This window comes from Hyperoodon ampullatus (assembly GCF_949752795.1).
Source record: "Hyperoodon ampullatus genome assembly, chromosome: 15".
NCBI lineage: Eukaryota > Metazoa > Chordata > Mammalia > Artiodactyla > Ziphiidae > Hyperoodon > Hyperoodon ampullatus.
The window spans coordinates 63,184,484-63,209,061 of record NC_136928.1 but is presented as its reverse complement, the minus strand read 5'-3'; the positions used below and the strand labels follow the sequence as shown (position 1 = coordinate 63,209,061).

The following is a 24,578-nucleotide window of genomic DNA, read 5'->3' as shown; positions in this document are numbered from 1 at the left end:
GAACCGCAGCAACGGGCCTCAAAGCGTCTCGTCCAGGTCGCACCGGCCGGGGTCCTCGCCTAGCGGAAATACACGTCCCAACCCCCCACTCTCCATCCACCCACCCACCCCACCCCGCCGCGGCCCGGAGCACGGGAGCTGGGCGGGGCGCAGGCTGCGGCCACTCCCCGGGCTCGAAAAAAACCTGGGACATTGCGGACGCGTAGCTGGCCACACCAGAGGCGCGTGGCACGCGCTAGCCCTCCCGCGCATGCTCCGCCCGCCCACCTCCCCCTCCCGCCCCGGGTCCCGCCTCTCTATCTCCCTCTCCCCCTCCTTCGCCAGCCTCCCTCTGAGCTTGGCCCCTCCGGGCGCGCGGCCGACGTCCCGCGTGCGTGCCGGCGCCTGACCTCACTTCCGGCTAACGCGCTCGGCTTGCCCCCTGGCCCCGGATGGTGACTGGGGGTGGTGCTGCACCTCCCGGGACTGTCACTGAGCCGCTTCCAGTGTGATTGTGCTGAGCGCAGGCCGGAAGATGGCGGCTGCGGCTGCGGCGGCCTCGGGCCCGGGCTGCTCCTCGGCGGCGGGGGCGGGAGCGGCCGGGGTCTCCGAGTGGCTGGTGCTGCGGGACGGCTGCATGCGTTGCGACGCCGAAGGGCTGCACAGCCTCTCCTATCACCCGGCGCTCAACGCCATCCTGGCCGTCACCAGTCGCGGGACCATCAAAGTCATCGACGGCACCTCGGGGGCCACCCTGCAGGCCTCGGCGCTCAGCGGTGAGTGTGCCGCACGCCGGGCGGGGGCCGGGCCGGCCGCGGGAGGAGCCGGGCCCCGGGATGCCGGGGAAGGAAGCCGCCCAGCCCCGGGGCTCGGCCTCCGGAGGAGGGAAGCGGCGTGACTGGAGCGTGTGGCGGAGGGCAGGACTGGGGGCTCAGGCCTGGCTGTGAAGGGAGGCCCGGAAGCTGATTGAGGAGGACCTTAGGACTTGGCTTTTTAAGCGGCGGCAGCTGGGAAGAAAAGACGGGCGAGGCGGGGAGTGGTGGGAGTTGCCTTTCGGGCTTTGAGCGTCCGGTGTAGGTTGGTCCTTTGGGAGAGCTGAGGAGGCCTAGGAGCTCAGCACCGGAGAAGCCTAGGCTCCCTGCTAGGTCCTGGAGAGGGTGTCGGTACTGCCTTCTGTTAGATCAGAAAGCGACAGGGTCGCAGGGTTGGTCCCGACGCGAGAGGCCGGTGGCCAGAGGCGAGCGTCCGAGGCGACATCCAAGCCCTACCCTCTTGTGGAGAGAAGTGGATCCGTGTCTGTTCCTGGGACCCGCAGGTGCTGGGATGTACAGCAGGCTTCGCGCCCGGGTTGGGGGTGGGGTGGGTCTGGAGTGGGGGCGGGGAGGGAAGTAGGCGGGCCAGGTGCCTGAACTGTTCCGTCGACGACTTTAGAACTCGGGAGGACGCCATGGAAGACTAGCCCTTGTTCCCTAGCTCGGGGCTTCCACCTTCTACTCAGCAGGGACAAGAAACTCGGCACCTGCGGTGTATGAGTTATAGATTCCTTTGGGTTCCGAACTAGGTGAAACTTCCGGCCCTCTCTGCTGGTTTTACCACTGCGAGCTGAAAGTTGGGATACGGAGGCGCGTGTGAGGCTCACCATTGGAGGAGAGCAGTTCTGGCTGGTGTAAACGTTGGTCCAGGGATGGGACTTCGAGTATGCATGAGGTGAACGCTCGGTCGGCTGGGGTGGAGTGTTTTGGAATTGCCCTGGCTAGGTTACGTTTGGCTGAGACGACATTTCATTTGCGGTTGAATGATGAGTGGCTTAATTTAGATGTTACGAATTGATATTGAAAAGTTAGTATACAAGTGAGTTAGACTCATGCACAGAGATGTAATGTGTATGACTGTCCATATTTAGCCAAGTGGAAGTAGTAAAGTGGTCTTACCCATTCACTTGTATTTTAACAGACAAATAAGGAAAGGTCGTTATTCTGATTTACTGTCTGAGGCACTTAAGAGTAAATGGGACTCTAGGTATACAAAGTTAAAGGATTTAATTTTTGTTTTTGTGAGCGTTGTGAAAGAAATGGGTTGTGTATAGCTATAGAAAATAAACCTGGAACACATCTAAAATATGTCTTAAGGGAAAGTTTGTATTGTAGTCTTGTTATTTTTCTCTTCTTGGCTTAGGTAAAGCGCAGGAGTGGTGTCCCAGATGTAGCAATGAGCATTTACTGCAACTTGGACATAACAGCTTGTCACTCTGTATGAGAGGGTGCTTCTCATTAATAGCTGGATTTCTTTCCTCTTAAACTCACTTAAATATATTTCACATATGAAAAGGTATAAAGAACAATTGTGACAGACAACCATGTATTCTCGACTCGGTTAAAAAAAATAAAACATCACAAATAGAGTTGAAGTCTTGTGTGTCCCTCCTGGATTGCATTCCTTCAACTCTCCCTCCCCCATGAGCATTATCCTTAATTTGGTTTTATCATTCTTATACGTGTCTTTATGTTTTTTAGTATATACCTTTATCTTTAAATGGTATCTATTACTGTCTTTCATGACTTTAAATTTTGAATAAGTGTTAACATAGTATATGTACTTGAATTTCTATAAAAAGCCATATTAACAAAAGTCTTAAAATGTTTTCAGTAGAAAGAGGACTCTCACAGGGTGATTTTATATCTGGAGGCCGTATTTCAGAAAGATTATATGTGCCAGAGTTAGTTATAAATGATTGGGGAAATTGGACACATATGAATGTGCCTGTTCATGAAAGGGAAGAAAACAGTCACTAATGGTAGATTACTTAAGGGGAGGGCTTTAGATACATAATGTAAGTGTAAAGGTAGATACAAACTATAGCACTGATTTGGGATACCTTAGTTGAGGTATGTTGGAACATTTAATTAGAAAGTGTGGGATTGGATACAATGGTGGATGGCCATGCATTGAGAATTGAGTAGTATGTGATTAAAATTATGTAGAAGAGTTTATGGCAAATAAAACAACAGGATTACAAAAAAAGTTTGAAATTAACACTGGACAAATTCTGAAGTGTTTTCGTATATGAGAAGTGCAGTTTATTAATAATAATGACCAGAGGTTGTATAGGGCCCTGTGTGTGTCATTTCTTCAGATGATTGGGGAAGGAATGCTGCATTTTATGTTTTGCCTGGAATATGTAGGTACTTAGTAGGTTTGGTTTTAATGATGAATAGAGGGTGACAGTCCTATAAATAGAATGGGCAGAAGGTGCCGGTAGTGATGATGGCCCTAACATGACCCCTCCTTCCAGTTCATGGGCCGTGAGCCACCTTCTTTTCTACCCCAGAGGAAAGACATCTTTGTTTAAGGGGATAGAGTGGTGATGTAAGTGGTTTAAGGGGATAGAGAGTTTTATTGGGTGATAGAGTAGTCTTATGGGTAGGTTCAGTTTATGGGGTTATGGGTAGCCTGTTGGTGTTGATTGGAAATCGAAAAATGGGAGTAGGACTTGTATGTATATGTATTCACTTGGATGGCAAAGATGGTGAATTTTAAACCACCGTTGTTGACTACTGTATATGTTTAAATTATCTGTATCTCACAAAAAATGTTTATAAATGCATTTTCTTTAGATTAAGAGTCATCAGTATATACTTAGGTTAGGCAAGTATTTGCCCCCTGTTAGTGTTTTAGAGTTAAGGTTTCTGAGTCTCTGTGCTCATTCTTTGGCCTGGCATTCAGTGACCTCCATGATCTGGCCTCCAGCAGTCTTTCTACTCTTGTCTCCCTATTTTGTTTTGTGAAACTGGTTCATTTAATTTTCTTTCCCAACTCCAGTAGTTTTACTGTTTCTTGGAATTCACCAATTCCCTCCAGAAAATTAGACAAATCTTACCCATTTTTCGAGACCTAAAGCATATCTTTGACTTCCTGATTCTTTTAGCCTGAAGTGATCCACTGAACCCCTAAGCACATATTGTTCTATTAATTCCTATTTTAGTAATTTGGCAACTTAACTCTTTGTGGTATGTTTTCTGTCTTGGACTATTTAAATTCCATTTTATTTAGTTTTTTTGTGAGTACATGATGTCTGTTTAACTATATTTCAAACTCCTTGTCACAAGGAGCCTTGTCTACTTGTTTATATCCCCTCCCCAGGATGCCTAGTACAATATATTAATAAATATTTTTCATTTGGTATATGTATACGAATGAGTATGTTAAATGGATGCTTCTTTACATATCAACTGCTAAGTAAACACACTTTCTTTGGCTTTGGTGATTTTTGTTTTTTCTTTCTTTCTTAAATAGACTATTTTTTTTTTTTTACAGCTGTTTTAGTTTCACAGTAAAATTGAGCAGAAAGTACAGAGTTCCTCTATTTACCACCCCCCCCCACGAATATCTGACACACATTGATATGTTTGTTACAATCAGTGAACCTGCATTAACACATCATTATCACCCAAAGTCCATAGTTTACGTTAGGGTTCACCCTTGGTACCGTACATTCTATGGGTTCTGACTGTATATGACGTATTGTAGAATATAGTTTCGTTGAAATCCTCTTACTCTGCCTATTCACCCTCTCTCCCTTCTGCTCCCTGGCAACTACTGATCATTTCACTGTCTCCATAATTTTGCCTTTTCTAGAATGTCATATAGTTGGAAGCATACAGTATGTAACCTTTTCAGTATGGCTTCGTTCCCTTAATAATATGCATTTAAGTTTCTTTCATGTCCTTCTGTGGCATGATAGCTTATTTCTTTTTAGCATGGAATAATATATTCCATTGTCTGGATGTACCACAGTTTTTTTATCCATTCACCTACTGAAGGACATCTTGGTTGCTTCCAGGTTGTAACAGTTATGAATAAAGCTGCTATAAATATCTATGTCTAGGTTTTTGTGTGGACATAAGTTTTCAGTTCATTTGGGTAAATACCAAGTAGCATGATTGCTGGATCTTATGGCAGGAATATGTTTAATTTGTTTTCTTTCTTTTTTAAAAAAATTTTTTGGCCGTACCGCGCGGCATGTGAGATCTTGGTTTCCTGACCGGGGATCAAACCTGTGCCCCCTGTATTGGAAGTGCAGAGTCATAACCACTGTACCAACAGGGAAGTCCCAGGAATATGTTTAGTTTTGTAAGAAACTGCCAAATTGTCTTCTAAAGTAGCTGTACCATTTTGCATTCCCAGCAGCAATGAATGAGGGTTCCTGTTGCTTCACATCCCTCATCAGCATTTGATGTTGTTAGTGTTTTGGATTGTTGCCATTCTAATATGTGTGTAATATCTCATTGTTTTAATTTGTAATTCCCTAATGACGTATGATGTTGAACATGTTTTCATATGCTTATTTGTGGACTTTGGGTTTTAAAAATCAAAATAGCTCTGCGTACACCACTTGACCATATTGTTTATAGTACTAGATATGTCCCTCTCTTTAACTGTTGTTTGTTAATGCCATTTAGCATAATAGGAAGGAGCAAAGTTTTGAGTTAAGATCCTAGTTTCTGTTTTGTTTTTTTTTCCTCCCTGAGCTGTGCAACTTTGAATTACTTAGCATTTCTTTTCCAGTTTCCCCATTTGCAAAAAGGGGGTGATTACTGTATTAATTGTGACGATTAAGTGTTACATGTAAAGTGCTTAGAATAGTGTATTTACTGTTCAAAACATGTTTTTTATTTATTTGTAAATCTCTTTTTTTTACTTAAACCATTTTGATATTGTTAAGTTTTTTGAACTTAACACCACATTTGAACTTCTTAGGAATTTTTTGTGATTTACCACTTTTCACCATCTTGTAGAATCCATCTAGTTTTTGCTTCAGTGTAAGAGTAAGGTATTGTTAATTTGTTTAGTATTTTCTTATTTATTTAATTACTGGTGGTGGTGTTTTCTCTTGCTTCCTGAAATAGAGCCCCTTCTCCACTAAATACATTGTATTTAGTGTGTAGTACATTATATATATGTATAATATATATACATATTTTTTTTTCTTTTTCTTTTTGTGTATATATACATTTTTTTTTTTTTTTTTTTTTGTGGTACGCGGGCCTCTCACTGTTGTGGCCTCTCCCATTGCAGAGCACAGGCTCCGGACGCACAGGCCCAGCGGCCATGGCCTACGGGCCCAGCCGCTCCACGGCATGTGGGATTTTCCCGGACCCGGGCACGAACCCGTGTCCCCTGCATCAGCAGGCGGACTCTCAACCACTGCGCCACCAGGGAAGCCCTATATACATATTTTTAAACAAGCTTTTCTGAGGACATGTGGAGAGAGAATGGGCTTTATGTTTTAGGTAGTCTTGAATTTTGAATTTTAGCTCACTACCTAAACTTCCTGAACCCCAGCTTCCTCCTCATTTTAAAGTTATGATTAATATTTAATAGGATGGTTGTGAAGATTTAAGAGGTAAACATTTTTAAAGTGCCTAACACTACTAGGCATATGTCTAAGTAGATACACAGTGAATACTAATTCTCTTAAGCCACAGGGTACTTAGTATTGCCGTGCCCCTCACTGTTACTTTAAAAATTGTTCACTGACTTAGTGTTTATATTACAGAGGATAGATTTCATTAAAATGTAGATGGAAATAAAAATGTTGGTAACAAATATGATCTATATTTGGATAAATATCTTTCATTGTGTTGGTGTGGCTAAATGTCAGAATGAAGTCAAGACTGTTGTATTACTAGTTCTGTGTGTGTGTGTATACACATACACACACACACACACACAGACACACATATTTGGCCAAAAAGTTTATTTGGGTTTTTTCCACAGAAAAAGCCCAAATGAACTTTTTGGCCAACCCAGTAGATTGTTCATGCAATATATGTACATAAGTAAATGAAGATATATATGGGTATTAATCAATGAGTATTGTAGTATATGTGTAAGAGTAAGTCACGTTTCTTCAGCTTCTGAAGTGGGTTACAGATCTCTGTCATAGTGAAGAAGAGGAAACTCCAGAGTTGCTCAGTGTTTTTAGACAATCATTCTAGTTTTATACATTTTTTTAATGAATATCTCCCCTTTTCCTTTTCTGAGACATTTAGTTTTTGGCTGTGCCGGGTCTTAGTTGTGGCATGCGGGATCTTTCATGGCGGCACTTGGGCTCTTCGTTGTGGTGTGCAGGCTTCCCTCTAGTCGTGGCGTGTGGGTTTTCTCTTGTTGTGGCGTGCAGGCTCCAGGGTGCATGGGCTCTGTAGTTGTGGTGCGCGGGGTACAGAGCGCGTGGGCTCTAGTTGAGGCACGTGAGCTCAGTAGTTGTGGCGCTTGGGCTTGGTTGCCCCGTAGCATGTGGGATCTTAGTTCCCTGACTAGGGATCGAACCCGCATCCCCTGCATTGTAAGGCGGAATCTTTACCACTGGACCACCAGGGAAGTCCCTAAGACACTGACTTTGATTTGACTTGAGAAGTTTGTACAGTGGTTATAGATGAGAAAAAAGGTCGGACTCTACTCCAGTTGCAGTGAAGTTCAGATTGGGTGAATTTTAATTGATTGATTGATTGTCTGGTATAACGGCTTCTTGTTCAGACTTAGAACTCAGAGATACCTGTTCCAAGAAGTCTTGGAATATAGAAAACTAATTAGGTTAGCTTGCGTAGTCCTCACGAAATGAATTTTATGGATGACACTCATTTATCACCTGTTTAGAGGTGGAAAATATTTTTCTTACTACTTCTGAATTGGGCATGCATCAATTTGGGTAAAATGCAACATCTTCCTGTAGATCTCAGTTTTGGAAATTGTAAATGATACAGATCACTTGCTATTTCCTGACTAATTTTGGTGCATGAAGCCTTCCTAGTTTCAGTTATAAACACGGTATAGAGTTGGGATTTCAGTAGCCCTTCAAGATAGTTGTCTTCTGGGTACATCTGAGTTCCTTATAAAAACTTAATTCGGCAAGTATCTTTGTGGGCTATGACTACGTACTTTGGCTCTGTTTCAGTTGACTGACTTTAGTAATGCTACAGAATGACCTATCTTATGTCAGAGATTTGGTGTTTTATTAGCAGAACATTTTTCTATAATTAATTAGAGTGAATTAATAGTCTTAAAAAATATTTTGCTATGTTTTCAAGATCCTCTATATCTACCCAAATTTTTACATTTACCTCCCACATTTTCCTAACTATTCAATGCTCAAAGATGGCTTGGCTCTAGGAAAGAATTTATCCTAGTCTTTGTTTTAGTAATGTTAGACTTATTAATGAGAGGCAGTATAAGAGATCAGCCTCTGTAACCAAATAGCTTGAGCTTTAGTCTTGGTTCTATTTGATCTTGAGGTTCATCACTAAGATGAACATAATAATACTATCTACCTCATAAAGTGGTTGTGAGAATTAAAATGAGTCAACATACGTTAAACATATAGAATAGTGCCTGGTATATAGTATGTGCTCTGTAAGTTGTTCTTGTGGTAGCAGTGGCTGTTTGAAAGTTTGCTGAGTGTAGTAGATGTTTTTACTATAGATACTCTGTTGAAACTGCAGTATTTTTTTCTTCCAGTTTCCCACGTATGTGGAAATGTGACCACTGAAATTGAATAGACATAAGCAGTAATTTTGTATTACAGGAGAGTAAAAAAAATTATGTAAGTTAATTGATTTTGGACTTGAAATTGTTAAAAGAGCACAGTGATGTGAAGAGCTGGTTGATTGGTATTCATTTACACATTTATTGAACATGTGCTAGTCATGGGGGCACAAAATAATTAAGGCAACATTTTGACCTTTAAATGCATAGAGGAGGGAGTTTCTTCAACCTGAGCAGAATAGAGAAGGCTTCTCAAAGGATGTTGCCTTTATGATCGGGTTGGGAAGATGACATAGTGGGAGGGGTGATCATCTTAGGCCAAGGTACTTGCTTACGCAGAGACATATTGGTCTTTAAAAGCATGGTAGGGACTTGCCTGGTGGTGCAGTGGTTAAGAATCAGCCTGCCAATGAAGGGGACACAGGTTTGAGCCCTGATCCGGGAAGATCCCACATGCCGCGGAGCAACTCAGCTCATGCGCCACAACTACTGAGCCTGTGCTCCAGAGGCTGCGAGCCACAACTAGTGAGCCCACATGCCACAACTACTGAAGCCTGCATGCCTAGAGCCCGTGCTCCGCAACAAGAGAAGCCACCGCAGTGAGAAGCCGGCGCACCGCAATGAAGAGTAGCCCCGCTCGCCGCAACTAGAGAAAGCCCGCGTGCAACAACAAAAACCCAACGCAGCCAAAGAAATTAAATCAATAAATAATACATAAATAAATGCATGGTAAATTCAGGGAAGTTTTGGGGGGAAGACGATTGGGGTTGGATGGTTAGAGTTGAAGCTGAGAGATTGGCAGAGACAAGATCGTAATATGTTTTGCTAAGAAGTTTGGAGTTGATATCAATGGTAGGGAGCCATTGTAGGTTATGACAGAATCACAGTTGTTATTTATTTATTCATTTATTTATTTTTAACATCTTTATTGGAGTATAATTGCTTTAGAATTATGTTGTGTTAGTTTCTGCTTTATAACAAACTGAATCAGCTATGCATATACATATGTCCCCATATCTCTTCCCTCTTGCGTCTCCCTCCCTCCCATCCTCCCCATCCCACCCCTCTAGGTGGTCACAAGACACCGAGCTAACCTCCCTGTGCTATGCGGCTGCTTCCCACTAGGTATCTATTTTACATCTGGTAGTGTATATATGTCCATGCCACTCTCTCACTTTGTCACAGCTTACCCTTCCCTCTCCCCATATCCTCAAGTCCATTCTCTAGTAGGTCTGCGTCTTTATTCCCGTCTTGCCCCTAGGTTCTTCATGACCTTTTTTTTTTCTTATTTTTTTTCTTATTTTTCTTAGATTCCATATATATGTGTTAGCATACGGTATTTGTTTGTCAGAAAGAAAGATTCCAAGCTAATGCCCAGTTGTGAGAAGTGATGAGAGCTGCATGTAAGTTAGTTTGAGAGGTAGGAACAACATAATTTGGTGAACGTGGGGGTGAGAGGGATTGACAAGGTGAAAATTACTCATACTTAGCTTTCTAGTTTGGGTAACTGGATGAATGAATTAACCTGAATAGCAGTACAAGAAGGTGTGGTGAGTAGCTTTTGTTGGCGCATGCTGAGGAGCAAGAGGGACATAGTGATTTCACTTGTGTTACTTTTGAGGTTCTTGAAGGACATCCATGTAGAGATGTCCAGAAGACATTTGGAAATTCAGGGTTGAAGCTTGAAGATTTGGGAATACAGACTTGGAAGGCATTGGCATTTATAGACAAAGCTTAGTCTAGTGGTTAAGGATATTGGCTCCGGAGCCAGACTGAGTTCCAGTCTATGATTCATCATGTACTAGCTGTGTCTTAGGCAAGATGCTTAACCTCTCTCTGCACTTCATAATTAGTACCTAACTCATTTGGTTTTTGGAAAGATATTAAGTAAACTAATGCATGTAGACATTGCTTGACCCACCATAAGCACTCAGTAAATGTTACTTTTTGTATTGGTGTTTTAAATTATATAGTTCATTTCAACAAGTGTTTGTCTGCCACATGGGGATAATAAGATGAATTGTAAGTCCACTTTCCTCCCAAATTTGGAAAGCTTTCTAAAAGAAGTGACACCTCAGCTGAGACTTGAAAGAAATGGAGTTAGCCAGGTAGAGGGAACAGCATGTGCAAGAGCAGAGGCATGAAGCAGGTAATGTTTGTTATAAGCAGTTTAGTATTAGAGTGCAGAACATGAGGAAGGGAGTGAGGGATAGCCTGAGGATCTTGGACTTGGCCCTCCTGGGCTATGGTTCCCATATTTTTCAGTTGAAGAACTCCCAATTTAAGGTAAAAAATGTAGGGCCCTGTTACGATAGGTATGTTTTTAGTGTTAGTTAATTGAGAAAATATTGCAAAAAGCTGCTACTTTTAAGTAATTTTTATTTTAGACTTATTATTGTCTGTGTAATTTGAAAAATACTACAACACGTAATTTGAGCTTTCCTTCTTGCTGACTTAACCTTGAAATTTTTATGGGGGGGAACAAGTCAGTTAATACTCTTCTACCTGCCCTCTGACTTCAAAAATTTTGTTGTTACCATCTTCTCACTTGGTCTTTGTGGGCTTGTTTAATGCCCTCTTTAGTGTGTCTTTCCGTGGGAGCATGGCAGGGAGCAGAGGTAAATGTGTGTGCGTTATATCCTTGTTTAACTGGAAATCTGTAGTTGTAACCGTACTTAAGTTGTTGAACATTTGGAAATCTATCCTTAGGAATGTTCTCTATAACTGTAGATAGAATATAAACAATAATAGATTTCTGTAATGGAGTATGTAAAAATAGTGGGGAGGTCGTGGGAGGTATCTCTCTGATATGTGCATTGTACTGATCATAGCCTCATGCAAAGGTGCATTTGGCAAGACACTTCTCTGCGTTACCATCTCTAAAATGGGCTAGTAATTCTTGCCCAGACTACTTCATTATGTGATATGATAATGAATGTAGAAATTCTTTGTAAATTGTACTTCAAATGTGAGGGATACAAAAAAGTTAAGCCAAACTCCTTTGGTATAGAGAGGAGAAAACGGAGGTACAAACGACAAAAAGAATAAGTTATTTGCTATATAAAACAGTTTGTGACAAGGGCAGTGCTCCTAAAAAGAGGTAACTGTGCTCTACTTGAGTATGTTAAATCAAGGATGTATTTTAGAGGAAATAAATATTCTTACTTTTTAGAGGAAATGATTGAAATGTTAGAGTAGGGCAGGTAGAAATGTCTTGTTTGAGATTTATCGTGGGCACCAGGAATTTAAATCTTTATGATTTGTTTCTGTGCTTTTACTTTGAGTTATGAAGTTGGAGAGAGACAAGTAAGACTGGGGAGATAGCACAGGGCAGTGGTTCTCAGCGCCACTTGCTCATTAGAATCATCAGGAGAGCTTTTAAAAAAATATTCTGCTTGGGTCCCAGTATTCTCACTTAAGTGGCCTAGAGTGGAGCCCAAGCATACTTTAAAAAGAATTAAAAAAAAATTTTTTTAGAGCATGCCTGATGATTCTAATGGGCAGCCAGGTTTAGAGGTTCAAACTTCACCTAGAATCTTAAATGAGCAAGTTTATTTCATATGCCTGGGATGAATGAGAGACAAATTTTATTTGAATTGAATAGTACTGTATTTAGCCATATATATATATATATATATTTTTTTTTTTTGGTAAGAAAACCTCCGAAGTTAGTCTGCTAATAAAACCTACCCCACTGTATCTTAAATTGTATTTCGTGTATATATAATGAAATATGCTTGTAAGCAGCAGGAATATACCAAGGGCCAAATTCCTGTTGCTTTCTATTTTGTCCTTTTTTCATGTAATTCAGTTTTGTTTGATTTTTTGGAACCAATTAAGTGCTTTGATTCTTTTTCACCAAAATGCCGCTATAGCAAGGACAGTGACCTCATACTGAGGGCAGAAGGAGGGCAGGGGAAAAAGTGGCTACAGAGGGTAGAAATGGCTGGGATTATCTACCAGATCAGCTGTTCCATGCCTCAAATGTCTTTGTTTCATGTTGTATTAAGAAAAAAGCTAACTGTTAGAATGTTTCATTTTATCACATTATAGCTTAGTTTTAAAAAAATTTTTTAATTAATTAATGATTTATTTATTTAGGCTGTGCCGGGTCTTAGTTGTGGCACAAGGGATCTTTGTTGTGGCATGTGGGCTTTTGGTTGCGGCATGTGAACTCTTAGTTGTGGCATACATGCGGGATCTAGTTCCCCCACCAGGGATCGAACCCGGGTCCCCTGCATTGGGAGCGCGGAGCCTTACCCACTGAACCACCAGGGAAGACCTAGTATAGCTTACTTTTAATCCATTAAAAAGTTCTTCAAAACTATAGAAAATGATTCATTTATTCAAAAGCATTTACTGTGTGTCAAGCACTGGTGATATAGCAGTTAACAAAGTCCTTGCTTTCCTAGGGCTCATGGTTTAGTGGAAAGAGGTGTATTACACACCACACACACACACCCACACCCACGTACACTATATCAGGTGGTGATAAATGCCATAAGATATAAAAACTGATGTGAGATGATGGTGGATAAATTTGTGCTGTGTGGTGGTCTGGCGGGGTGGGGGTGGGGGTCTCTCTGTGATGGCACTTGAGCAAAGATCCCAGTGATGTGAGAGAGCAGCAAGGAGGATATCCAGGGGAAGTTTTTGTTGGCCTGCTACTGTAGTATGCAAAAACTGCTGGGTGGATTTTCATCCTATTTGGATGGAATTTGACTTGAACTGACTTAAAATGTAGGCTATGTGAGGCATGATGATACGTGCCGTCTATGTTAAACAGAAAATAGAAGTTTCAGATATGAGCTCCAAATAGAAATTCACAAGGTCACATGTTCCAAATTGTAGAATTATATTGATTTGTAGCTAAGTTGCTTCTCACATGGGCAACTTCCTGTGTAGCAACAGGAATTTATTTACAGATGGTTAGGGGTTCTCCTGTGTAATATCAGATAGGGAAGTTAGTCCCCAAATTTTACTTAATTATAGCCAGGTCAAAATCCTGAAGGAAGAATGTAACCTATATATCCCAGACTGGTTAAGAGATTTAACTGTGACAAATTGAGTAATGTATATGAAAGGGGCCCCACAATTTCTTACAGGAAGTAGGTCCTTAAAGATTGAGTTCCATCCATGGAAATTTTTCAGTGGTGATTATGTTCTCAAAACTTTCTCAATTGATGTCAGATACTTAAGATTATTGTAAAAATAAGTGGTATGGTGGTAGTTTTGGATAAAGTGAATAGAGAGAATTGGAACTTGGATCTCTTAATTCCAATAATTCTGTATATTTCGGAGAACCTCTTCCATGTTTAGGTAGATGTTGGTTTTCCTGCCTGGAACTATCCCTGCTTTATATTTTATCCATTTGTTACTTTTTCTTCATGACCTAGCCACTGAACTTTCCCAAACTTCCTTTGCTTTGCACCAAGTTCTCTTTTATAGGAATACTCATTTTGGCTTTGAATAATACAGTATACTAACAACTTTTGTTAAATGATTTTATTTTGGTAACTTTAATTAAATTTTAAGGGCTTTATAAGAACCTAACATTAATTTTGCACCCTCTTTATTGACTTTGAATGATATTTGTATGTTTGTATGTTATGGTAGACTATTTTAAGCATTGAAGTCTGATGATATCTCAGTGGACATGGACTTTTACAGTGTGTTGTGTCAGTTTGCAAAGATAATGTATTTCTGATAGTATTTTTCGAAGTTTTATAGGAATGCACATGGATGGTGTATTTTTAAAGAGTTGACTGTTTCTTAATGTGGATATTAAAATTGATAACTAATTTAAAAAACCCTGCGATCTTCTTCCTTTGAAAATTTCCATTTTAAAAGTGATTTACCTTATTATAGGACATCAGATAGACTAAGGGAAAGTGCAGTTACCTATGGTTTCATTACCTGGAGATGGCCAGTCTTAGCATTTTGGTGTGTAACAGGTTCTTTTTGTCTTTTTCTATTATTTAATGTACTTTTATAGAACTTGGATGGTAAGATATGTTATGAACTGTTTCCCCCCTTTACTTTGTTAGAACTGTATTGTAAATATTTTCCTATGTCTTTATTCTTTCATATAATTTAAAAATAAATTTTGATTAATGATTATAGTAAATGGCCTTTTATGTGTGTATACTAGTAATACATGCATAGATTCATGTAACCATCACCACAATCAGGATACAGGGCAGTTTCAACACCTGAAAAGTTCCCTGTGGTATCCACTTTGGTGTCCGTTTGTAGTTAGCCTCCCCCCACAGCCCCAACCTTTGGTAATCACTGATCTGTTCTCTGTACTGTTAGTTTTGTTTTTTCTACAATGTATGGAAATGGAACCCTACAGCATGCAACTGTATGTATGTATGTATGTATGTATGTATGTATGTATGTATGTATGGCTGCACTGGATCTTTGTTGCTGTGCGTGGGCTTTCTCTAGTTGCACCAAGCGGGGGCTACTCTTTGTTGCAGTGTGTGGGCTTCTCACTGCTGTGGCTTCCCTTGTGGAGCACGGTCTTCAGTAGTTGTGGCACGCGGGCTCAGTAGTTGTGGCTCGTGGACTCTAGAGCACAGGGTCAGTAGTTGTGGCGCACGGGCTTAGTTGCTCTGCGGCATGTGGGATCTTCCCGGACCAGGGCTCGAACCCGTGACCCCTGCATTGGCAGGCGGATTCTTAACCACTGCACCACCAGGGAAACCCAGTATGTAACTTTTTGATACTGACTTTTTGCACATAGCATAAAGCCTGTGAGAATCATCAAGTTGTTGCATGTATCCATAGTTCATTCCTTTTTATTGCTAAATAGTATTCCATCATATGAATGTATCACCATTTATTTAGTCAGTCACTTTTGGGAGGACATGCTTTTGATAATTATGAATAGAACTGTTATAAACAACTGAGTACAAGTTTTTGTGTGAATAAAGGTTTTATGTCTCTAGGGTAAATACATAGAAGTGGGATTGCAAGGCCATTTGGTAAGTGTATATTTAACTTTATAAGAAGCTGTCAAACTAGTGTGGCTGTACCATTATGCATTTCCATTAGAAATTTATGAGTTCCACTTGCTCTGCATCCTAACCAGCATTTGGTATTGTCTCTATATTGTTAAGAAGTCAGTACTACCCAAAGCTGTTTACAGATTGCAATCCTTATCAAAATCCCAATGACTTTTTTTGTAGAAATAGAAAAATCCATCCTAAAATTTGTATGGAATCTCAAGGGACCCCAAATAGCCAACGCATTCTTGAAAAAAAAAAAAAAAGAAAAATGTTGGAGAACTCACTCTTGCTGATTTCAAAATTTATTACTACAGTGCTACAGTAATCAAAACAATGTGGTTCTGGCATAGACAGACATAAAGACTGATGGACTAATGAGCACAGAAGTAACCCCTTACATATGTGGTCAAATGAGTTTTGACAAGGAGGCCAAGACCATCCAAAGGGGGAAAGGACGATCTCTTTAAGAAATAGTGCTGAGAAAACTGGATAGCCACATGCAAAAGAATGAAGTTCGACCATTATACAATCATATATACCATAGTCAAACATATACAAAACACCATATACAAAAATTAACTCAAAATGGATCAAAGACTTAAATGTAAGAGCTATAACTCTTAAGCTCTTAGAAGAAAACAAAGCAGAAAAGCTTCAAGATGTTGGATATGACAGTGATTTCTTGGATATGATACCAAAGGCACAGACACCCAGAGAATAAATAGACAAATTGGACTTCATCAAAATGAAAAACTTTTGCACATTGAAGGATACTATCGAGAGTAAGAAGGCAAAACACAGAAGGGGAGAAAATATTTGCCAATCAGATATCCAGAGATATAGCCAGATATATTTAGACAATTACAGAGAAGCAACTCAACAACAGCAAAAAACAAATAGCCTGGTTAAAGAATGAGCAAAGGACTTAAATAGAGATTTCTCCAAAGAAGATAAACAAATGACCAACAAGCACGTGAAAGGATGCTCAGCATCGTTAATCATTAGGGAAATGCAAACCAAACCCACAATGAGGTATCACTTCACACCCATTAGGATGGCTATTATCAAAAAAGAAAAAAGAAGAGTAAGTGTTGGCAAGGATATATAGAGATTGGAACCTTTTTGCCATACTGGTGGGAATATAAAATGGTGCAGCCATTGTGGATAACAGTATGAGGTTTCTCAAATAATTAAAAATTACCAGATAAACCTGCAATTCCACATTTGAGTAATACAGTTCCTCAAATAATTACAAATTACTGTATGAACTTGAAATTCTGCGTTTGAGTATTGGGTATAAAGAATTGAAAGCAGGATCTTGAAGAAACATTTGTATACCATGTTCACAGTGGCATTATTCCCAGCTAGACAAGAAGTAGATGCCACCCAAGTGTCTATCAGTGGATGAATGGATAAACAAAATATGGTGTATGTATACAATGAAATATTAGCCTTAAAAAGGGAGGAAATTCTGACACATGCTACATCATGGATGAACCTTGAAGACGTTATGCTCAGTGAAATAAGCCAGTCACAAAAGAACAAATACTGTATGATGCCACTTACATGAGGTACTTAGTCAATTTCATAGAGACAGAAGAAAGTAGAATAGTGGTTGCCAGGCTCTATAGGGATGGAGGTGGGGAGTTAGTGTCAATGGTTATAGAGTTTCAGTATTGCAAGATGGAAAGAGTTCTGTGGATGGATGGTGGTGATGGTTGCAAAACATGAATCACTTAATGCCACTGAACTGTACACTTAGAAATGGTTAAAATGGTAAGTTTTATGTAATGTATAATTTACCACAATTTAAAAAAATCATTAAAAAAAATCAGATGGTCATGTTTATGCAGTTCTGTCTCTGGATTCTGTTCTGTTCCATAGGTCTAATGTGTCTATCCATTTTCCAGTAGCACACATTCTTGTGGTAATATAAGTTTTATAGCAGGTCTTAAAGTCATATAATGTGATTTGTCCAGCTTTATTCTTTATCAAAATTGTTTTGGCTATTCTAGTTCCTTTGCCTTTTCAAATTATTTTGGACTCAGTTTATCTATATCTCAAAACTCCTGCTGGGATTTTGATTGAAATTGCATTACATTTATAGAGGACATCTTTGCTATGTTGATTCTTCCATTCCGTGACCATGGTTTTATTTAGCTCTTCTTTGATTTCTTTCCCTGGTCATTTGTACTTTTCAGCATACATATTCTGTATACCTTTTGTTAGATATATATCTAAGTATTTTATTTTATGTTTTTAGAGCTCTTGTAGACTGTTTATTTTGTGGGTAAATTTTGGTTTCAGATTGATCATTGCTAGTATATAGAAATACGGTTGTTTGATTTTTGTGTATTGACTTTGTTCAGTGAAACCTTGCTCAACTCGTTAGCTCTAGGAGTTTTTGTTTGTTTTTTAGATTCTTTGGGATTTTCTGCATAGGTAGTCATGTTATCTGTGAATAGGGACAGTTTGATTTCTTCCTTTCTAATCTGTCTGGTTCCCCATTTCTTATTGCAGTGGCTAGATCTTCCATTATGATATTGGATAAGAGTGGTGAGAGTGTAATATCCTTGTCCTGTTCGTGATCTTAGGGGGAAAGTGTTCAGTCTTTTACCATTAAGTGTTTGATAGTGGTAGACTTCCTGTAGCCGTCCTTTATCAGATTGGGGAAATTACCTTTTAATTTGCTGAGGGCTTTTTTTTTTTTTTTTAAATCATGAAAAGATGTATTTTGCCAAATGCATCTGCTGAGTTGATTTAGTAGTTTTTCTTCTTTAAGCAATTATCATGATAGCTTACATTGATTGATTTTTGAATATTGAACCAGTTTTGCATCCCTGGGATAAATAACCCTACTTGGTCCTGGTGTATTGTTATTTTTATATATTGCTAAACTCCATTTGCTTTTATTCTGTTGAGGATTTTTGCATCAGTCTGCGTGAGGAATAATAGTATGCAGTTTCTCTTTTAGTACTGTCTTTTTCTAGTTTTGATATCAGGTTAAATCTGGCCTCATAAAATGAGTTTGGAAGTGTTCCCTCTTCTTCTGTTTCCTGAAAGAGATTGTGTAGAATTGGTGTTACTTTTTAAGTTCTCCAGAGAAATCAGGTAAGCCTGGAGATTTCTTTGAAAAGTTTTAAACTGTGAATTCACTTTCCTTAATTTAGATTATCTGTTTCATTTTGGATAATTTGGTAGTTTGTGGTTTTTAAGGAATCTCACTTCTGTTTCAAAATTTATGTGTATAGATCTACCCGTATTATTCCTCGGTTATCTTCTTAACATTTGTAGTGTCAAATTTATTTATTTTGATGACCTAAGTTGTCAAATTTATGTGCATAGAGATGTTCATAGTGTTATTTATCTTTTGATGTCTGCAGGATCTGTCGTCTCGCTCCTCTTTCATTCCTGATATTATTGGTAATTTATGTCTTCTTTTTTTTTCTTTGCCAGTCTTGCTACAGCTTTATAAATTTCATTGATCTTTTCAAAGAACTCGTTTTTGCTTATATTGATTTTCTATGTTGTTTTTCTATTTTCACTTCCACTGATTTCTGCTATTATCTTTATTGTTTCTTTTCTTTTGCTCTTTTTCTGGTTTTCTTAAGTAGGAAGCTTAGGTTATTGAGTTAAGGCCTCCTTCCTCACCCCAGTATAAGCATTCAATTCCTATAAATTTTACTCTAATCACTATTTTAGCTTCTTTTGTTTTTAAAAATTATGTATTTATTTATTTAATTTTTGGGTGTATCGGGTCTCAGTTGTGGCATGTGGGCTCCTCGTTGTGGTGCATGGGCTTCTCTCTAGTTGTGGCCCGCAGGCTCTCTAGTTGTGGCCCGTGTGCTCAGTAGTTGTGGCATGAGGGCTTAGTTGCCCTGTGGCATGTGGGATCTTAGTTCCCCGACCAGGGATTGAACCCGCGTCCCCTGCACTGGAAGACGGATTCTTTTTTTTTTTTTTTGCGGTACATGGGCCTCTCACTGTTGTGGCCTCTCCCGTTGCGGAGCACAGGCTCCGGACGCACAGGCTCAGCGGCCATGGCTCACGGGCCCAGCTGCTCCACGGCATGTGGGATCTTCCCAGACTGGGGCATGAACCCCTGTCCCCTGCATCGGCAGGCGGACTCTCAACCACTGCGCCACCAGGGAAGCCCCGGAAGACGGATTCTTAACCACTGGACCACCAGGGAAGTCCCTGTTTTAGCTTCATATGACATGTTTTGATATTATATTTTCATTCTTTTTTTTTTTTTGGCTACGCTGCAGCTTGTGGGGTATCAGTTCCCCAACAGGGATTGAACCCAGGTCACGGCAGTGAAAGCACCGAATCCCATCCACTAGACCATGGGGAACTCCCTCATTTTCATTCTTTTAAAAATGTTTAGACTTCTTCATTGACCTAAAGATTATTTAGAAGTATGTTGTTTAGTTTACAAGTATTTAGAGGTTTCCCATTATATTTCTGTTACTGATTTCTACTTAAATCCATTGTGGTCAGAGAACATACTTTTTGTTTATTTGTTTGTTTTATTGAAGTATAGTTGTTTTACAACATTGTGTTAATTTCTGCTGTACACTGAAGTGATTCAGTTATACATATATACATTCTTCTTTTAAATATTCTTTTCCATTATGGTTTATCATAAGATATTGAATATAGTTTCCCATGCTGTACAGTAGGACCTTGTTATTTATCCATTCTGTATACAATAGCTAACATCTGCTGCCCCCATCCCTCCCCCAATCCCCTCCCCCTTGGCAACCACAAGTCTGTTTTCTGTGTCCGTGAGTCTGTTTCTGTTTTGTACATAGGTTCATTTGTGTCATATTTTAAATTTCACATATAAGTGATATCATATGGTATTTTGTTTTTCTCTTTCTGACTTACTTCACTTAGTATGATAATCTCTAGTTGCATCCCTGTTGCTGCAAATGACATTATTTTGTTCTTTTTAATTGCTGAGTAGTATTTGATTGTATATATGTACCACATCTTCTTTATCCATTCATCTTTTGCTGGACATTTAGGTTTTTTCCATGTTTTGGCTATTGTGAATAGTGCTGCTGTGAACATAGGGGTGCATGTATCTTTCTGAATAATTTTTGTCTGGATATATGTCCAGGAGTGGGATTGCTGAATCAAATGGTAATTATGTTTTTAGTCTTTTGAGGAACCTCCATACTGTTTTCCCTAGTGGCTGCACCAACTTACATTCCCGCCAACAGTGTAAGAGGGTTCCCTTTTCTCCACACCCTCTCCAGCATTTGTTATTTGTAGACTTTTTAATGATGGCCATTATGACCAGTGTTAGGTGGTACCTCATTGTAGTTTTGATTTGCATTTCTCTAATAATTAGTGATGTTAAATATCTTTTTATGTGCTTATTGGCCATCTGTATTTCTTCTTTGGGGAAATGTCTATTAAGGTCTTCTGCCCATTTTTCGATTGGGTTGTATGAGCTACTTGTATATTTTGGAGATTAAGCCCTTGTCTGTCACATCATTTGCTAATATTTTCTCCTAGTTCATAGGTTGTCTTTTTGTTTTGTTTATGGTTTCCTTTGCTGTGCAAAAGCCTATAAGTTTGATTAGGTCCTGTTTGTTTATTTTCACTTTTATTTCTGTTGCCTTGGGAGACTGACCTGAGAAAACACTGGTATGATTTATTTCAGAGAATATTTTCGCTATGATCTCTTCTAGGAGTTTTATGGTGTTATGTCTTATATTTAAGTCTTTAAGCCATTTTGAGTTTATTTTTGTGTGTGGTGTGAGGGTGTGTTCTAACTTCATTGATTTACATGTGGCCATCCAACTTTCCCAATACCACTTGCTGAAGAGACTGTCTTTTTCCCATTGTATATTCTTACATCCTTTGTTGAAGATTAATTGACCCGGAGGTGTATGGGTTTATTTCTGGGCTCTCAGAGAACATACTTTTAACTTCACTTCTTGCATATTAAGGTCTGTTTTATGATCCAGGATATGATATGTCTTGATTAATGTTCAGTGTGCACCTGAAATGAATGTGCATTCTACTGTTGATAGTTGGAATATTTTTAAAATGTCATGGGTTGATGGTACTGTTTTCTTTTTTCTTTTCTTTTTTTCTGATGGTACTGTTTTCTATCTACTAGTTCTGTCAACTACTGAAAGTTGAAGTCTTCAACTGTATTTATGGATTACTATTTCTCCCTTCAGTTCTGTTAATTTTTGCTGAATGTATTTTGGAATTCTCCTACGTGTATATATATTTAGGATTGCTTTTTGTTCTTCATGAACTGACCCTTTTATCATGTAATGTCCTCATTTATTCCTGGTGATTTTCTTTGTTATGATCATTGGCTGATCTAAATATAACTATTCCATCTTTCTTTGATAACATTTGCATGATATATCTTTTTTCCATCCTTTTACCCTTTTAGAATGGTAAAAGTTTCTTGTAGACATCATAGAATTGGCTTGTGTGTGTGTGTGGTGCGTGTTTAAATTCAGTGTATCTTTTCATTGGCATACTTAGGCCATTTATGTTTAATGTAATTGTTGATATTTTGATTTAGATACTCCAGTTGATTATTTATTTGTTTCCTCTTTTTTCCTCTATTTTTTTCTCTTTCTGCTTGTTTTTTTTTTTTTTTTTTTTTTTTGTGGTATGCGGGATTCTCACTGTTGTGGCCTCTCCCGTTGCGGAGCACAGGCTCTGGACGTGCAGGCTCAGCGGCCATGGCTCACGGGCCTAGCTGCTCTGCGGCATGTGGGATCTTCCCGGACCAGGGCACAAACCCGTGTCCCCTGCATCGGCAGGTGGACTCTCAACCACTGCGCCACCAGGGAAGCCCCCCATGGTTTTTAATGATAAATGTGCTTTTATTGTAATTATTACTTGCTTGTATGTAACATATCCTCTGGTTGCTTTCAAGACTTTTCTGTGTTAGTTTTCAGCAGCTTACTGTGTCTGGCTGTGAATTTTTAACCTACTATTTTTGTGAAATTTCCCCTGCCCCAAAAGAAAATCTGTACTAATACAAGTCATTAGTGTCAGGCAGGAGTCTGCAAACTATGGCCTGCCACCTCGGTAGCTCTCAACCTGTTTCCTGATTTTGCAAATAAAATGCTACTGGAACACATACATACCCGTTTATTTACATGTTGCTTTTGCACTACAGTGGCAGAGTTGAGTAATTGTGAGAAAGACCATATGTCTTGTGAGGCCTTAAATAGTTACTATCTGACCTTTTTATAAGAAGCTTGCCGATCTCTGGTATAGTTGGAGGAAATTTGAGTGTTTCTTCTATTAGAATTTTCTGCTTGAATTTCTTTTTAAACTTTATCCACGTAGGGTTCAAAGTCATTTTACAAGTATCTTCTATAGAAAATTCTAACAAGGTGTAACATGTGGTAGAGGGTAGGTGTAAGAGTTTTTCCCCTGTATTTAAAAACCAAAAATGACTTTTTAGCTGACTTCTCTTGAAAATTTAAACATTAGTTAAGCATGACTTATCTTTCTTTGAGAAATTTATTTTCAGACATTTTAAGCTCATAAGGCAAACAAAATAAATTTCTATTAAATAACTGACTTATGCCAAAATGGGACTTAAGTTTTTTAAAGGTAAACTTGGGAGCTTTAGTTTAAGTACGGGTTATAAGTTTTTTATTTTTTATAAATTTATTTATTTATTTTTGGCTGCATTGGGTCTTTGTTGCTGCGTGCAGGCTTTCTTTAGTTGGGGCGAGTAGGGGCTACTCTTTGTTGTGGTGCGTAGGCTTCTCATTGTGATGGCTTCTCTTGTTGCGGAGCACGGGCTCTAGGTGTGTGGGCTTCAGTAGTTGTGGCACGTGGGCTCAGTAGTTGTGGCGCATGGGCTTAGTTCCTCCACGGCATGTGGGATCTTCCCGGACCAGGGCTCGAACCAGTGTCCCCTGCATTGGCAGGTGGATTCTTAACCACTGCACCACCAGAGAAGCCCTGTAAGTTTTTTGTTAATGTTATTTGCAGCATTAAAATTTATCGACAGTGTTGTATAGTAATACTACTAAAACCATGGAACAAAGCAATATGAATAAACATATAACTTAAGGGACAATTTCATACAAACCTTTGAAAAGATGTTTTCTTACTGAGTGACACATCCTGGCTCGAACATAGGTTTCTTGGTTTCATCTCTTTTATGAACCTTTATGCACTTAAAATTGTTATTCTTTTTTTTAAAATATATTTATTTACTTATTTGTGGCTGTGTTGGGTCTTCGTTTCTGTGCATGGGCTTTCTCTAGTTGTGGCAAGCGGGGGCCACTCTTCATCACGGTGCGCAGGCCTCTCACTCTCGCGGCCTCTGTTGTTGCAGAGTACAGGCTCCAGACGCGCAGGCTCAGTAATTGTGGCTCACGGGCCCAGTTGCTCCGCGGCATGTGGGATCTTCCCAGGCCAGGGCTCGAACCCGTGTCCCCTGCATTGGCAGGTGGATTCTTAACCACTGTGACACCAGGGAAACCCCCAGTTTCACTAATTTTAATTTTAAATATTTTACCACATTTGCTTATCATTCTCTCACACATACATACATATTACTTTTGCTCTCTTGTGAATAGGTTGCATATATCATGTTCCTTTACCCTTTACTATTTCCATGTGTATTTCTAAGAATAATGATATTCTCTTATAACAGCAATATAGTTTTCAAGTTCTGATAATTTCATATTGTTACTTTAAGCTACAGTACATATTCCAATTTATCAGTTCTAATGTCCTTTAGAGCAGTTTTTTTCAGTCAAAGATTATTATATTTAGTTGCCATGTAAACATTTATTTTAAATGAACTTTTGGTCTTAAAATCTTAAGTGTTTAATTTTTGTTCTTTTAACAGCTAAACCAGGTGGACAGGTGAAATGTCAGTATATTTCTGCTGTGGATAAAGTTATTTTTGTGGATGATTATGCAGTAGGGTGTAGAAAGGACCTTAATGGAATCTTGTTGTTAGACACTGCTCTGCAAACTCCAGTTTCAAAGCAGGATGATGTGGTTCAGCTTGAATTACCTGTCACAGAG

The 24,578-nt window shown here is 39.4% G+C and overlaps 1 protein-coding gene across 1 annotated transcript in view; it reads left to right on the top strand.

The window, feature by feature from the left end:
• Positions 1-431: 431 nt before the first annotated feature.
• Positions 432-24,578, top strand: part of BIRC6 (baculoviral IAP repeat containing 6) — a gene marked incomplete at both ends in the record, with an annotated part of 232,550 nt that continues 208,403 nt past the window's right edge. Inside the window, 3 exon segments of the mRNA XM_079721218.1 lie at positions 432-483; positions 486-755; positions 24,397-24,578. Coding sequence (XP_079577344.1) covers positions 432-483; positions 486-755; positions 24,397-24,578 — 504 coding nt within the window.